Source organism: Manacus candei, unplaced genomic scaffold (assembly GCF_025592945.1).
Source record: "Manacus candei isolate 608988 ecotype Guabito, Panama unplaced genomic scaffold, ASM2559294v1 h1tg000048l, whole genome shotgun sequence".
NCBI classification, from domain to species: domain Eukaryota; kingdom Metazoa; phylum Chordata; class Aves; order Passeriformes; family Pipridae; genus Manacus; species Manacus candei.
Window position 1 is genome coordinate 5,697,497 of NW_026138096.1, and position 14,397 is coordinate 5,711,893.

General features: G+C 51.9%; 2 protein-coding genes across 3 annotated transcripts; both read right to left on the minus strand.

Moving 5' to 3' along the window:
- Nucleotides 1-1,032: 1,032 nt before the first annotated feature.
- Nucleotides 1,033-3,429, minus strand: LOC127476031 (homeobox protein HMX1-like). Of its 2 annotated transcripts, none has more exons than XM_051798391.1 (2): nucleotides 2,985-3,429; nucleotides 1,033-2,456 (listed from the first exon to the last, which is right to left on the minus strand). In XM_051798391.1, the coding sequence occupies exons 1-2, from the start codon at nucleotides 3,205-3,207 to the stop codon at nucleotides 1,867-1,869; spliced, it is 813 nt and encodes a 270-aa protein (XP_051654351.1). In that variant the 5' UTR covers nucleotides 3,208-3,429; the 3' UTR covers nucleotides 1,033-1,866. The 2 variants fall into 2 exon arrangements, with proteins under 2 accessions (XP_051654351.1, XP_051654352.1); XM_051798392.1 differs by having other exon boundaries at nucleotides 1,033-2,443; nucleotides 2,978-3,429.
- Nucleotides 3,430-11,324: 7,895 nt separating this feature from the next.
- On the minus strand, nucleotides 11,325-14,029 carry HMX1 (H6 family homeobox 1). The gene is made up of 2 exons (XM_051798387.1): nucleotides 13,690-14,029; nucleotides 11,325-12,024 (listed from the first exon to the last, which is right to left on the minus strand). Exons 1-2 carry the CDS (start codon nucleotides 13,949-13,951, stop codon nucleotides 11,450-11,452), a joined length of 837 nt encoding a protein of 278 aa, XP_051654347.1. The 5' UTR covers nucleotides 13,952-14,029; the 3' UTR covers nucleotides 11,325-11,449.
- Between the last annotated feature and the right edge of the window lie 368 nt (nucleotides 14,030-14,397).

Below are 14,397 nucleotides of genomic sequence, written 5' to 3' on the forward strand. Positions count from 1 at the left end.
GTTGGGATTTAGAAAAAGGCGGATTTGCCTCTATCGGTATTGATTAATCTCGTGGCAGTAATCAAGTAAGGGTCTATCGAGTTGGAAATATCAGAATCAACAACCAAAGGAAGGTTTCGATACAGATCATCAGTTATGAAAAACAGGCAAACAGAAACGACATATCATCACCCTGGACATCATCGGTTCTATGTGTCTCCAACTGGTTTTTAGCCACGTAGTAACTCACGGACTTTTTAATTTCTTTAAGGTTTTTTAATTTCTTTAACTGTCATTATAAATTCAGATCAGAAAAGGGTCGGTTGTGTGACCCAGACCGTCAATTCGTCGCCTGCACCTTCCCAGGAACTACAGTTTGGGGAAATCTGAGCTGTGAAGTGCACCCGGCAGGTCCCCTTAAGTGTGTCCACTTGGTTACACCGCCCTTGCCACAGCCTCCATAATATTCTTTTTTTTTTCCAAAGCAAGGACATCCTGTGAGACGCCTCTTGCTACTTGACACTAATTCGAATCTGATTAAAAAGCGAGAGGAGAGGTCAAACAACTCTCCTAGATCATCGCCACGGCGAGAAAACTTCACAGAGCTGCAGGAGCCGCTTTCCCGAGCTCGGCTGGCGCCGGGACCGCCGCGGCACTGGCTCCCTGCCACAGCAGCTCCTCCCCGGCTGGGACAGAACGCCAGCAGCGGCCCCGAGCCACGGGGTTCTGAGTGTGCCGGGGTCCCCTCTCTGGGCTGGGGGATCTTTGCGCATCTATACCTATCTATACCTTTGAGCATCTATACCTACTTCCCACGGAAAGACAAATGGAAGAATAGCTGGAAAAGGAAGGAAAAGCCCTTCTTATCTAGCCGAAACACCGATCGCTTTTTTTCTCCACTGGGAAACCCGTTCTCGCACGGGTGAATTTCGTAATGACACAATTGTGGTTTTGATCTTTATTTTTAAAATAAAAACCATCGATGCACTCTAGGAAATACCTTTCTTTTCATACTGCCCAGTAGTGACTGTATTGAAAAGGCAGTCGTTTCAGCTTTCTGAAAAGGTTTATTTCCAACCTGGGGATATAAAGCGTGTGAACTTAGAAACCAAAGGACGACAAAAGTGTTTGCAAATATGAAAAAAAAAATAATTAAAAACACTTGTTACTCTAGGATAGCAGATAAAATCGTCCCACGAGATTTCGAGGGGCGGGATTAGCACAAGAGACAGCTTGACTTGTTCTGTAAAAACATCACACAAGCCCCAGTTTGAGAACCAGTTAGCACAAAGAATGTAAGAGAGAGTTTGGGGTGTTTTTTCAAAAGAGGAAAAAAAGTAGGAAAGTCACAGCTTAGAAACCACATCTCAGTAAAGGTGTCTACATTTTGATAGTGTCAAAGATGGGGAGAGGTTACTCTGAGGGATATTAGAGGTGGAGAGTTTGAGATAGAGGAGCACAACGCGGCCTTCGCCTTTACCAATCTGTATAAAACTGACTCGGCTCACGGTACAGCGACCGCCACGGCGCTTGGGGCAGATGTGGGGACGTAGTCCCCGTGAGCTGAGGCAGAGCATGGGCTCCCCTCTAATACAGGAACGGGATAATTCGGAAGGGAGGCAGGCAGAACGCGTCCCGGTCTCTTTGGTGGCTTCGTGTTATCTCCTCCATCCTGACCACAGAAAAAAGCGCTGCAAGAGCAAGGGCGGTCTGGCAGTGCCCTTCCGAGCTTTAGCAACACGTTGGCAGCCCACGGACACGCGTGGGGGGAACCGGAGCGGCCCTTCCGTCGGCTGTGGTGACGACTGACAACCCAGCGGCACGGTGGGGTCATAAATAACATCGGGCGGCCCCCGGCGAGGGGAAGGTCGGGGGCCGGGGGAGAGGCTATACGTCCCCGTCCACCAGGCTGAAGTGTTTGCCCGGCCCGGGGAGGCAGAGGTAGGGGATGGTGCTGCCCGGACAGAACAAGGGCAAAGGCAGCGGCAGCAAGCACCGACTGAGCAGGGGACTGTCCTTGTAGAGGGCCGGGAAGGAGAGAGACGTGGCGGTGGCGGGGGGCGGCGGGTCCCCGGGGGGCTCCGCCGGCCCCGGCCCAGGGCCCTCCGCCTCGGACGACATTTGTCTCTTGAGCTTGTTGCGGCGGTTTTGGAACCAGATCTTCACCTGGGTCTCGGTGAGATGCAGCGCGGCGGCCAGCCCGGCCCGCTCCGAGCTGCTCAGGTAGCGCTTCACGTCGAAGGTGGACTCCAGCTGGAACACCTGGCTCTTGGAGAAGATGGTCCGCGTCTTCTTCCTGCCGCCAGCCGTCGGCAACCTCCCGTTCTCCGCGCCGCAGCCCCCGGCCTCTCGCGTCGGCGGCTGCCGACGGGCGCGCAGCCTCTCCTTGGGGAGCGGGGACGCCGCATCCCAACCTTCGGCCTCGCGGCGGAGGCCACGGCTCGTCCCTTCTGCCCGGAGCCGGCTGGACTCGCTGCCTGCAAGGGCAAAGCACAGCATCAGTGCCCGCCGCCGCCCGCGCCCCCGCCCCGCATGCACGCACGGCCCGGCGGAGCGCAGGGAGAGGGTGGGGGAGAGGGTGGGGAGGGGGCTGCCGAGGGCTGGCCGCGGTCCCACACCCTCCAGAGGGGCGAAGAAGAGTGAGGCGCTTCCATAAGGATCTAAGGAAATCCCTTTGCCAGCTGTGTGACAGGGAAGTGAGGGGCTCCCGGGCACAGGACAGACAACCCGGGAGGAGGGCGCAGCGCCCTCAAAGCAGGTTGGTGCGTGTGCGGTGGCATCTCCCCGCGTCCTCCCGCGAAGCCTCCGTTCCTCATCCGGCTGCGGGCGCGCCGCGACTGCGTGTGCGTGTCTGTGTCTGCGTGTGCGTGTCTTGTCTGTGCCTGCGCGTCCGTGTGCGCGGGCCCACCACGGCGGCACTGGGGATACCCGGAGGTACCGCCTGGGTGGGGGCCGGGCTGCGACCCGACGTGCGAGACAGCCTGAGGCGGCTGCTGGCTCCGTACCCGAGTCTCTGGAGCCTTTATTGGGGTCTTGGTCTGCAGGCCCCTCTCCCTCCTCCTCCTCCTCCTCCTCCTCCTCCTCTTCCTCCGGCGGGGCGCAGCGGGCTCTGCCCTGCTCCCGGGACGGGCGGCAGGGGCCGGGCTGCAGGATGCTGGCGATGCTGAAGGCCGGCGGCGCGGCCGGGGCCGGCGGGGGGGCTCGGCGGCCGCTCCCGAGCTGCACCATGGCGAGGAGAGCCCGAGCCGAGACGAAACACTCTGAGCCGAGCCGAGCCGAGCCGAGCCGCAGGACTGGCGGCGGCTGCGGGAGGGCGGCAGCGGCAGCCGGGGCGGAGGGAAGGAGGAGGAGGGGTCGGAGCGGCGGAGGGAGGGGATGGAGCTAGAGGGAGCCAAAGGACTGAGGACGGGGGGAGCGGTGCAGCGGAGGGAGAGAGGGACAGAGAGGGGAGGCGGCAGAGAAGAGAAGGAAAAGGAGCAGGGGCTAGAGGGGAGCAGGGAGAAAGTGAGGGGCGGGAGGCATGCCGAGGTGCCCCGAAAGGGTGCCCTCGACAGGCGGGGCGGGGCAGAGCTGGCTGCTCTCCTGCCCAGGCCCTTCACTGTAAGTGGGCGGAGAGAAGAAAGAGTCGGATCCAGAAAAGCCCACGGGAAAGGCGAAGAGGACATGGGATGGCAGGACAAACATCTCTGGATTGAAGGAGAAGGATGTAGGGAGAAGACTGGAAATAAGAACAAGGGAATGAGGCGGAGCGTGGCGAGGAAAAGCAGTGATAGTAGTGAGAGAGGACAGAAGGGAAAGAGGAAGCTGGGAGCCGCGAACCCCTTCCCTGTGTTTGTACGGCACGCGGCAGGACCCCAGGCAGTCTGCCGAGGGCATGTGCTGCAGATTGTCCATGCCTATGTCCGGGAACTGGGTAGACTGTGGAAGAGTAATTCCTACAGCCAGAGTCACTTCTCCGTCCTCCTTTCACGTGCAGACCCTCAGACTGAATGCGCAGGGTTCCCCTGGGGAGAAAGCGATCCCTTTTCCTTCTGAGGAGCCCCGAGGTGTCAGGCCACCCTGAAATCCACACATAACCTCCACAGGCTGCTCCCTACCACACCACACCGTCACTCCACCCCCTCCTCGCGGGTCAGCAGAGCTCTTCTGTAACTTTCAAGTGAGAAAGTGCTGGCCGGGTGCGCGGGTGTGTGTGAGTACTCCAAGGTGTGCCTCTGGGGGATGGAGAAGCGTTCCCCTGAGCTGTGGAACTTGGAGGAGGATCGATGTGTTTCTGTATTACCTTGAGAACTTTTACTCCCCACCATCTCCCAGCACTGCAAAGTTTTATAACGAGTTTGCACTACTCGAGGCAGGACGTCCAGCGATTTTAGAGCCACCATCAGCTGTGGATCGCAGGGAAACCCCTCCCTCCCTGTGATCCTGTGTAAAGCCAGGGGAATGCTTCCAAACAGCTTTTAAGAGGGCTTTTAGTCCGAATCTCGAGGTTTCCACCACGAAAACTGCTGAGGGCAAGGGAGAAGCCCTTGAAAAAGAGTTGGCAATAGAAGTGCTGACAGGCTTTTAAATATTGTGATGCCAGAGATTCCATGAGCTAAAATCAGGACATCTTAAGACTTTGGACTACTTTAAACTTTAACGCAGTGGTACTTGAGAGAGAGGGTTTCAGCTCTTTTTCATGAATTTTGTTTCACTTTATAAATTCACTCAGATTTTAATGGAGCCGTCTGCTGGAGAGCTGTACATTTTCCACCTGGAAAAAAAAATCCTTCTTCCATCAACACTGTTGTTGGCCAAATGCCCAACATTGTTGCATTTGTCTTGCAGTCTCCTGTAGAAACTGGTGGTTTTAATGGAGCAAAATATCCATTTAAGACGCAGTGATATGCCGAGGAATGGGCCAGGGTTTAGAGGTACGAATTGCGAAGAAGCAGCTGAAAATACAATTTAGGAAATTGTGAGTGAGGTGGTAAAATTAGGAGCATGGGAGACTTGGACAGCAGGATGGGTCGGTCTTTGCTTCTCCACTTCTGTCTCGGCCTCTCTTCCCGCTGTCTGTGAATAAGACACTTTCCAGGTGCTCACATCTGTTCTTGCTGCAAACCATTTCCCTTTTAGTCCCGAAAAAAAGAATTCATCTTAAAAAGCCAATGCCTTGACTCAGTGTGTTTTCCTAGAAGACATTTTCTTGGAAAAAAAATGAAAACTTGAGGAAGACAGAAATTAAGAAGGAAAATTAAGAAGGAGACATAAGTTTTGTCATCCAATTTTTTTTCACCGCGTCCCCCTCCACGCCTCGAGAAGTCCAAGCCCAGCTCTGGGAGACCATGCCCGGTAACACCCCACAGTGAAAGGTTTGTCATCCTTCCTCAGCCCCAGTTGGCCGGCTTTTCAAAACTGTTTTTTTTTTTTCCCTGACAAACTCCGTGCAGTGAGGGAGAACGCTACAATGCCGGATCTCCTCAGCCACTGGGGCAAGTTGGAATCAATTCACTGGCCACGAGAGGACCGGGGGGCCCTCTGAGGTCCTCCCTGCAGCGAGTCCTACAAGCCAGATCCACGCCGGGCTCCTCATGCCCTCTGCTAGGGTCACCCTTATCTTCAGGGGAAAGTAAAGATCAACAGGTAGAGGGTATCCTGCAAAACCCTAACAACCACCTGCAAAGTGCCCTCCTACGGAGAGAGCGGGGCTGCCGCGGGAGAGGGCAGCGAAACCCCGCGGGTCTGCTCCAGGCCCCCAGCATCCCACTCTGAGCCCCTGCCCGCCCGCATTTGACCCAGAGATGATGTGAAGAACGGTGTCCGCCGGGGCGACGGGGCAAGAGTCCTTGCCAAAATTCAGCGGCTTTTTCCTGCGCATGGTTCCCGGGACGCGTGGAGCACCCCGGGGAAGAGATTCGGCTGAGAGCAACCGTGGCTTTGGCCTTAACCTTAATCTTCGCTTTCCTCGAGGATTAGCTGCCAGGGTTGAGACAGCAACGGGGATCTGGTTGCCAGAGAGGGGGTCCCGCGCTGTTCATCCTCCGCAGCACCTTTCTGCACCGTCGCGATTCACTGCCAGTCTCCGAAAGGTGTCGATTGTATGCAACAATTTTTCTTCTAGTAGGTAGAGGTTTTCCGACACTGGTACTTGTTACGCCCGTGCTTCATTTGTACTTTATTTGTGAGGAATGTCGTTGTCTGGGATGCGTGAGGACACACAGTGGCCGGTACCGCACAGCTGCAGGGCAGGAAGAGCGAGTCTTTTCCTTTGAATAATAAAATCCTGTAATAGAAGCTAACATCGTGCAGAGTGGAAACCTTTTACCTGGGAAAACTTTTTACCAGAAAAGCTGGTACACGCACCTATATTTCCATTTCAGCTCAGAGTACAAAAAGTCTCATACTCTAAATCTGATGGAAATGAGATCTGATTAGACGGTGCAGAAACGCCGAAGAGTCTGGTTTCGCTTGGTTTACAGAATCGGGCTTGTTTTATCCCCCGATGTACTCGAGGGTAAAATGGGCCCTCCCTGGGTTTCACATCCCCTTGCAAATAAGACCCTGGCAATTGCGGACATAGCAACAGTGGTCTTTAAGCCGTCTCCGATGCTTTTCATGAGACACAAACCATGCGAGTGGGTCCAGAATACAAGAGCTGTCTGAAGAGGTCATTAAAATCACTGGGCGAATTTGGGTATCTTGGCGCTGCCGGTCTCTAAATAAAACTCGCTTTGGCGGTTCAGCAGTGGCTGGATATGAATCGCCGGTTGCTGTTGCAGTTTCCCCCCTCCACGCCGCCACCCCGGAGCAAGCAGTGGTTCGGGGCAGCGGGGATATCCCTCGCCTGAGCCGGGCATCCCGGGGAGGGAGAGGAGGAGAGAGGGGAGGGAACCGGTTTCACTAGCTGGTAAGCAATTGTCCCTGGAGTTCCACAGGAAAGCAGCTACACGAGTCACACAGAACCAGGTTTTTTTGGGGAGCTGAACTTGCTCAGCCAGCAACCAAAGAAGTGTCGGGACACAGGCGGATAGGGCCATGTCCCAGGACCTCGAGACAGAACATCCCTTTTCGAAACCCTGTGTTTCCCTCTGAGGTCAGTTCAGAGTCCTCAGCTAAATCGGCTTCCTCCAGACGCTGCCCTTGATACGAGAGGCGTGCAGAAAAATCCTAGAGGCGTTTTCTGAATAAAGCTAGTTCAGTAGACTGGAATTGCTGAAGAGGCAAGGGAAAGGCAAAGGAAGGCAAAGAAAAGGCAAGGGAAAGGCAAGGGAAGGCAAGGCGAAGAGAGGAGAAGAGAGAAGAGAAGAGAAGAGAAGAGAAGAGAAGAGAAGAGAAGAGAAGAGAAGAGAAGAGAAGAGAAGAGAAGAGAAGAGAAGAGAAGAGAAGAGAAGAGAAGAGAAGAGAAGAGAAGAGAAGAGAAGAGAAGAGAAGAGAAGAGAAGAGAAGAGAAGAGAAGAGAAGAGAAGAGAGAAAAGAAAAGAAAAGAAAAGAAAAGAAAAGAAAAGAAAAGAAAAGAAAAGAAAAGAAAATTTTAAATTTTAGATGAATATCTAAATTTTCATTTATATCTTTTTAAATAGGCATTCATATATCTCACTCGATAGAAATTTAATCGTAGAATCTGTAAGCAGAGCTGAGAATTTCGAGGTAGTTAAATGAAGCATTAAGACATCCTCCACAAAGTTATATTCATTTGGAATTGGAAGGGAAATGTACGATTATTGCATGGATCTGATTTGAGGCTGAGAGCACTAAACACTTCGAGTCCGCCGGAGTCTGAAGTGAGTCTCTCTCCGATCGATGATGAGCGCGGGGCGCGTCCCCCGCCCTGCCGGCACGTTGGCAGTGGGCGCAGACGGGCTATTCCAAGATAATGCAGTGGAAAATTAAAAAAAAAAGTATCGATCAAAATATATTGTTGAGCAGTGGAGCCAGCACGCACCTATGAGATTTATCAAGTATTGATTTGCATGAATATTTTAGACCCACGTCTATTAGAAAAGTTATGGGCCATCTTAAGCCGGTGAGCAATGTACATTTGCAAAGTAGTCATTTAACAAGGTGCTTTCCAGTATATCTATCATTTTCGTTTAAACTGTAATTAATAATATCGTCTTACTTCAGCTAAACCAGGAATTTATTTCAGAAGGGCAGTGAAGACCTTATTTTGATCGTCGTTTGCTTTGCTTAAAAAAAAAAAAAAAAAAAAAGGTCTTTTCACTGATTATTTTTATTAGCATCCAATAAACAGAAGTTGTCTTTGTGAGTAATCTGGCAAGGTTTTCCTTTGCCTCGCCTCTGGAGTGCCATCTAGCTAAGCTGTTGTAGCAACATTCATTAAATAAATGTCAACAGACAAGGATTTATGCTGCATAATAATATTACAGCTGTAGTATAACTGGATTTATTTTAAAGCTATTCTGAGGTTGCTTTGATCTATAAAGCAGCAACGTATGTCTCTATATGTCGCAAATAGCCCTTGTGAAAGTACTTTGAGCTGTACTGTCCATCAACATTTTTCTTGCAGTATTCTGTTTGCAGAAGCAGCACAAAGCGTGTGACTCTTGCCTTTTGGATTTGTTTAATAAAAAATATATACGAGGACGAAAACTGCGAGGAATCTGCTGTCCTGGTGTGAGGGTTGGGCTTGGGGCGTTGGGTTTGTGGGTTTTTTGCCTGTTTTGAAATCGTCAATGCACATACATCAGGGACTATGTCTTTTGCTAGCTGTTTGTCTGCATTCTGGAGAAACATCTTGCCATCAGGTACAAGGAAATCCGTCATTAAAAAAGCTACGAGGTAAAGAAACCTGAGGTGTATATGTTCCTACTTTCAGCACATACTTTTAATAAGCCACTATAAATCACTTTTTGTACAGAATAAGGCATAAGTGAGAACTTTTTCTTAGATGATTTCATGTCTTGAACCTTTTAATATTTTACTATGATCATAAGTTACAAATACAGTGTATGAAAAAAATCTGTTTATTGATATAATCAGCACATCTTTAAAAAACAAACAAACTAATGTCAAAACACATTTTAAAAATCCGATTGATCATTTAGCCCTGCCAGTTCCTTAACTTCAAGAAAAGAATATTTAGTAGAATCAGAAGTATAATAATCTCATATGTTACTCCAAAGAAAAGGCATGTGGAGAGTGGCAGGCGTGTTAAATTTCTCGTTGGATTACAATCTACTCTGATATGACTGTAGTGAGTCAGGATTTTACTCCAGTTGGTAACACTGGGAGATCTGGGGAGCTGGATATGACGGGGAAAACGCTCCGGCCGCTGTCTTCCAGGGGCAGCCAGGCTTTGAACGGCATCAAATCAAGTGCTTGCGCCTTGAGGAAGAAACATCGCCCCAAGTCACCTCCTCTGGCACGAAAAGCCTGAAGTCCAGCCCAGCCGCTTCGCTCGCGGCCGGCTGATCCCGTCCGGGGCACCGACACCCCTCAACTCCACCGCTTCCCGGTCCTTCTTACACCGCTCAGGGACCAGGCTTTAGAAGTTTTCGCCCCAAATTCGGGTGTTTGATAGATATGCAAAGAAAATGGCTGGCGAAGATCTCCGGAGATTTCAGAGGGAGATCAGCAGCAGTTGAAAAAAAAAAAAAGAAAGGAAAAAAAAAAAAAAAAAAGAATAACAAAAAGCCAACAGTTTCCAGAAACGGGACTTAAGTCGAAAGAAGCATCCCGGCAAGTTAACAGTTTTCCCAGGAACCTATATATGTGTACATACACAGATAAATATAATTCTCAGGTGGACTTGAGGCTTTCAGCATCCTGACTTCAACTGTGCAGGTTGATGCTCAGAGCCATGGTTCAGGTCAAAGCAAGAAAAAGGAAAAAAAAAAAAAAAAAAAAAAAAAAAGGAAAAAAGCGCAACGCGGTGTCGAGGTGATAATCCGCCCCTGACCTTTCTTCTCAGGTTTCGTATCAAAGCTGAAGCTCCGCCACATCTCGCCAATTGATTTCATAACCAGAAGAAAAAAAGGCAGATTGCTCCAAATATAACGTAAAAGGTAGGAAATAGTAAGGATTAGAGCGCTCTTCCTTCACTGGGACAGGTCCGCATGCACGTTCCCCAACAGATCCAGGACCCGGCTCTCCCTGCGGGGACACCGAATGCGCCGAGCTGGTTGGTTCAATTGCAGCTGATTATGCCCTAAAACGCACGATCAAAGTTTGACTTCCCACCAAGGCTGTGTTTGATAAGGTAATTTTCCCCTTAATATTCGGAAAAAGAAATTCAAACCTTTAGAAACAACGCTAGTCCCGAAATCCATTTTAGCAGTGAGGGGGGAAACAAAACAGTTATTAAAGGAAAACAATAAATTGGCATGCATAATACTTCATATAATATCACGTTACAGGTTCGCTTGCATAACCAGCCGTATAGCTCCCCAGTCTGTTCCCATCTGGTTATTTTTCTTTCCTTCCTTTTTAATTGCCAGTGAATTATTAATCGATTACACAAATCTATCCTGTAAGTGACGGACAAGTGGAAGTGCGCTTTCCTCAGTCTCCTCAGGAGACCGAAAAGAAAGTGGCAAACCTACTTGTAAAATACAGTATGTAGAATTAAACACACATGTATATAACCCCGTGTACTTTAGCCGATGATTTGCTCGGGAAATATAACGAATACAAAGAAACCGCATTCTCACAGCTCGGATTTAAGTGGGGCTAATTCTTTTCAACAATTTGCCTTCAAGTTGTTTCAAATCGAAGCTCCTGCATCGAGAAGGACCAGGGGACATCAGCACATGCTCGAGTATCGATTGTATGGAAATGAGAGTAACAATAGGAGGGGGATCTGTACGAATTAAGTGGCTAAAACAAAGGGCCCTGGAGAAACTGCTGGAGGCGGGGATCAGCAGGGTTCCCCTCTCTGCACGGAAAGCTGCTGGGGCAGCCGAGAGACTTAAAGGTTTCCCCGGCAGGAGCGCTGGCCCGAGGCACCAGAGGTCCCGGGGAAGGTCTCTTGGCCGCGGCGGGGGCCCCGAGGCTCGGCCGCCCGTGGGGCGGGGGCGGCGCGGCCGGAAAGCGCCGGCTGTTCCGTACATTCGCATCACTCTCGGCAGCTCTGCGGGCTGGCGGAGGAAGGGTCGAGGGGGTTCTGTTGCCCCCCTGAAAACGCCGTTCTGTGTCACCCCGGGGCTGGGGCTGTGGTGAGAGCTTTGCCGCTACCACGGGGATGCGTTTTCTTTGGATGCGCAGCGGTGAGAGCCCCACCGACCTGATCCCGGCGCATAGCTGGGATCTTCGCAGTCCTTTCGGCTCCCTCCTGCTGCCGCAGGTCGCTCCAAGTTAATCCCAAAAGTAAGTTTATTGCACGTTAAAAAAAAAAAAAAAAAAAAAAAAAAAAGGCAGAAAATCAAGAAAAGTGTAAGTTGAAAATAAAAAGTCCGTGGAGGAAGGGGGGTGGAGCTGGAAGCCGAGGGAGGGGGCGAGAGGGGGCCGCGGTCCCGGCAGAGTTGGGCGCTCAGACGAGTCCTGTCATCTGCGACCGTAGGAAAGGGAGAGAGGCGGCGGGGAAGGTGCCCAGGGGGTAGCTGACGCCGCTGGAGAAGCCCACCAAGGGGGGTGACATGTGGGGCAGGGTGAAGCCCAAGGCGCTCGCCGGCGAGTTCTCGTGGTATAAAATGGGGACCCGCACTATCCTTTGGGCGGCGTGGGAGAGGTTGGCCGCTTCCAGGTCTGCGGCCAGCTGCCGCTTCCACTTGTTGCGGCGGTTCTGGAACCAGATCTTCACCTGAGTCTCGGTGAGGTGCAGCGAGGCGGCCAGCCCGGCCCGCTCCGAGCTGCTCAGGTAGCGTTTCACGTCGAAGGTGGACTCCAGCTGGAACACCTGGCTGCGGCTGAACACCGTGCGCGTCTTCTTCTTGCGGCCGGCAGCGCGTTGCTCCGGCTCACCCGGCTCCTCGCTGCGCTCCTCCTCCTCCTCTCGGCCGCCGGGCCCGGGCCGCCCGCCCGCCGGGCCCCGCGCCGCCGCCCGCCCGCCGCCGCCCGCCCGCTCCGCCGGCTCCTCGGGCAGCTCCGGAGAGTCCCGGTCGCTGGCTGCGGAGAGAGCAGAGAGCTGTTGCGGAGATCGAGGGAAGAAGGGCATCGCATACAGCCCGCCTGCCCCGCGGCCCGCTTACCGGGAGGGGAAACAACGCGGCTGCGGGAGGGCAAGGCCGTGGAGCGGGGAGCCCGAGCAAAGGCTCCTGCCACTGCTCTGAGTGCTGCGATAAACTCCCAAATATTTATGACCGTATACACACACGAGCGTGCACGCTTATGTGGAAACACAGAAACTGTATTTCATGTGCATATACTCATATATGGGCATACACATATATCTGCATGTATGTACACATATACCTTGTATGTGTACACATGTGTACATGTATATCTTGTATGTGTGCACGTATCTCAGTGTACACACGTACCTAAACGCCCTCATATGTATGTATATAACACATATACTGTTTTCAACACATAAAATGCACTTCTGTGTATACACACGTGTATATGAAGTATGTACATATTTTTATGTGTGTATGTACACATGAGAAAACACATGAACTCTTATTTATATGCGCACGGGTATATTTACACACATAGGTATACATATATACCTACAAATACATTTGCAAGTATATTGTTGTGTGTAAGAAGGGCAAGCACAGTGGTGCATGTGTGTTTATATAAAGAGAAGTAAGAAAGAAATAATTCAATTCACGTTATTCTGAACTTGGATGGCGACAACTATTCTAATATTGGGACATTTCTCCATGGAGTCTCCAATACTCCAATTGTATTCCATTTGCAATTTTAAAGGGGAAAAAATATTTTCTACTCTATAGAACAGAGTAAAAACAGGAAAAAAAAAGTGAGAAAAAAGCTGTTGTTTCTGGGGTAGTTTTCTGTTTCTAGATGTACTTTTGAGAGAAATTACAAATATTAATAATCCTATCACTGTAAAAAGAAAATTTTTGGATTACAAATCACTCCTCTTTTCCTTATCGAGCAATCGTGAGATCTCTGTAGGCTCATATACGATCACAGAGATGTGCCTAGAAACAATATTTCTTCTATCAGTAGATAGAAAATAATCACTGATGGCAGCTCATAAACTTGAGTTAATTTATGCCCCCCAACCCAGACTTCTTCTCCAGCACCCTCTCCATTGGGTTCTCCGCAGCGAGAGGCGAAAGGGCCCGAGCCCAGATAGTCCCCCAGCTTCTCAAACTCTCCACTGCACTGTTGGGGGACGGTGGTCCCAGCTTTCCGGCTTGCCAGGGAGCCAAAAACAAAAACAAAAAAACTCAAAAAAAAAAAAAAGAAAAAACAAAAAAAAAAAGGCCAGACGTGCATCTTAAAAAAAAAAAAAAAAAAAAAAAGAGAGAGAGAGAGAAAGAAAAAGGGATGGGAAGAAAAGGGAAAAGAAAAAAAATTCTCCGAGCAAGCCAAGAATCCCTGTTTACACTTTGGGCAGCGGGGCGGAGGCTCCAGGTGCCTGACACATAGGGAGCATTTCCGGAGATTTGCCCTGAGCTGCCGAAAACGGGGCAGGCAGGGCCAGGGCTGCGGGGGCACTCCGTGCATCCCACCTCCGGCCTGCTGCGGGTGTCCGCGGCGGGACCTTTGCCCCGGGGGGAGCAGGAACACCCCCACCCACCCACCCATCCCCATCCCCAGACGCGCCCGGCCATTAAGGGTAGGGAAAGACGGACTTACTGTCTGGGCTGGCGCAGCCCAGGAAGGCGGCGTGCGCCCGGCGGTACCAGCCGACGGCGGCGTCGCGGAGGGGGCAGCCCGGGGCGCCGATGTGTAGCGGGGAGTGCGGCCCGCAGCGCGGACCCCCGCGCCCGCCGCCGCCCGCCGCCGCCCGCCGCGCCCCGCCGCCCGCCGTGCCCTCGCTGCCCAGCAGGTCCTCGATGAAGAAGGACGAGACGCGGGCGGAGGTGGAGCCGGCGCTTTCCGTGGCTTCGTCCGGCATCGTCGGAGAGAAACTGCGGGAGGGAGGGGGTCCCGGCTCCGCCGGCGGCTGGCTCCTCGGTTCCCCGCTGCCCCGCGGCCGCCTCTCGCCTCTGCCTAGCCCCGTGGATGCTCTCCTGGTATAAAAGGGTTTTTTTCCGGAGTAATCATTTCAGATCGCGGTTTGCCATCATTTCCTGCAAGCTAGGAGGGGAGGGGGGAGGGGGAGGAGGGGAAGGGAACGGGGAAGGAAAAAAAAAAAAAGGCAGCCCGGCAACCCATCGGAGGCGCCAGATTCTGCGCGAAAACGCTAATAACGAAATAAAAATGTCATGCGAGTTAAACGGCGGGCAGGAGCGGGAGATCCTGCGGTGGGCGGAGCGCCGCGCCGAGTGGGAATCTGCGCGGGGGAAGCGGCGGGCGCTGCCGGGCGTGTGCGTGTGTCTGTGTGTGCGTGTCTGTGTGTGC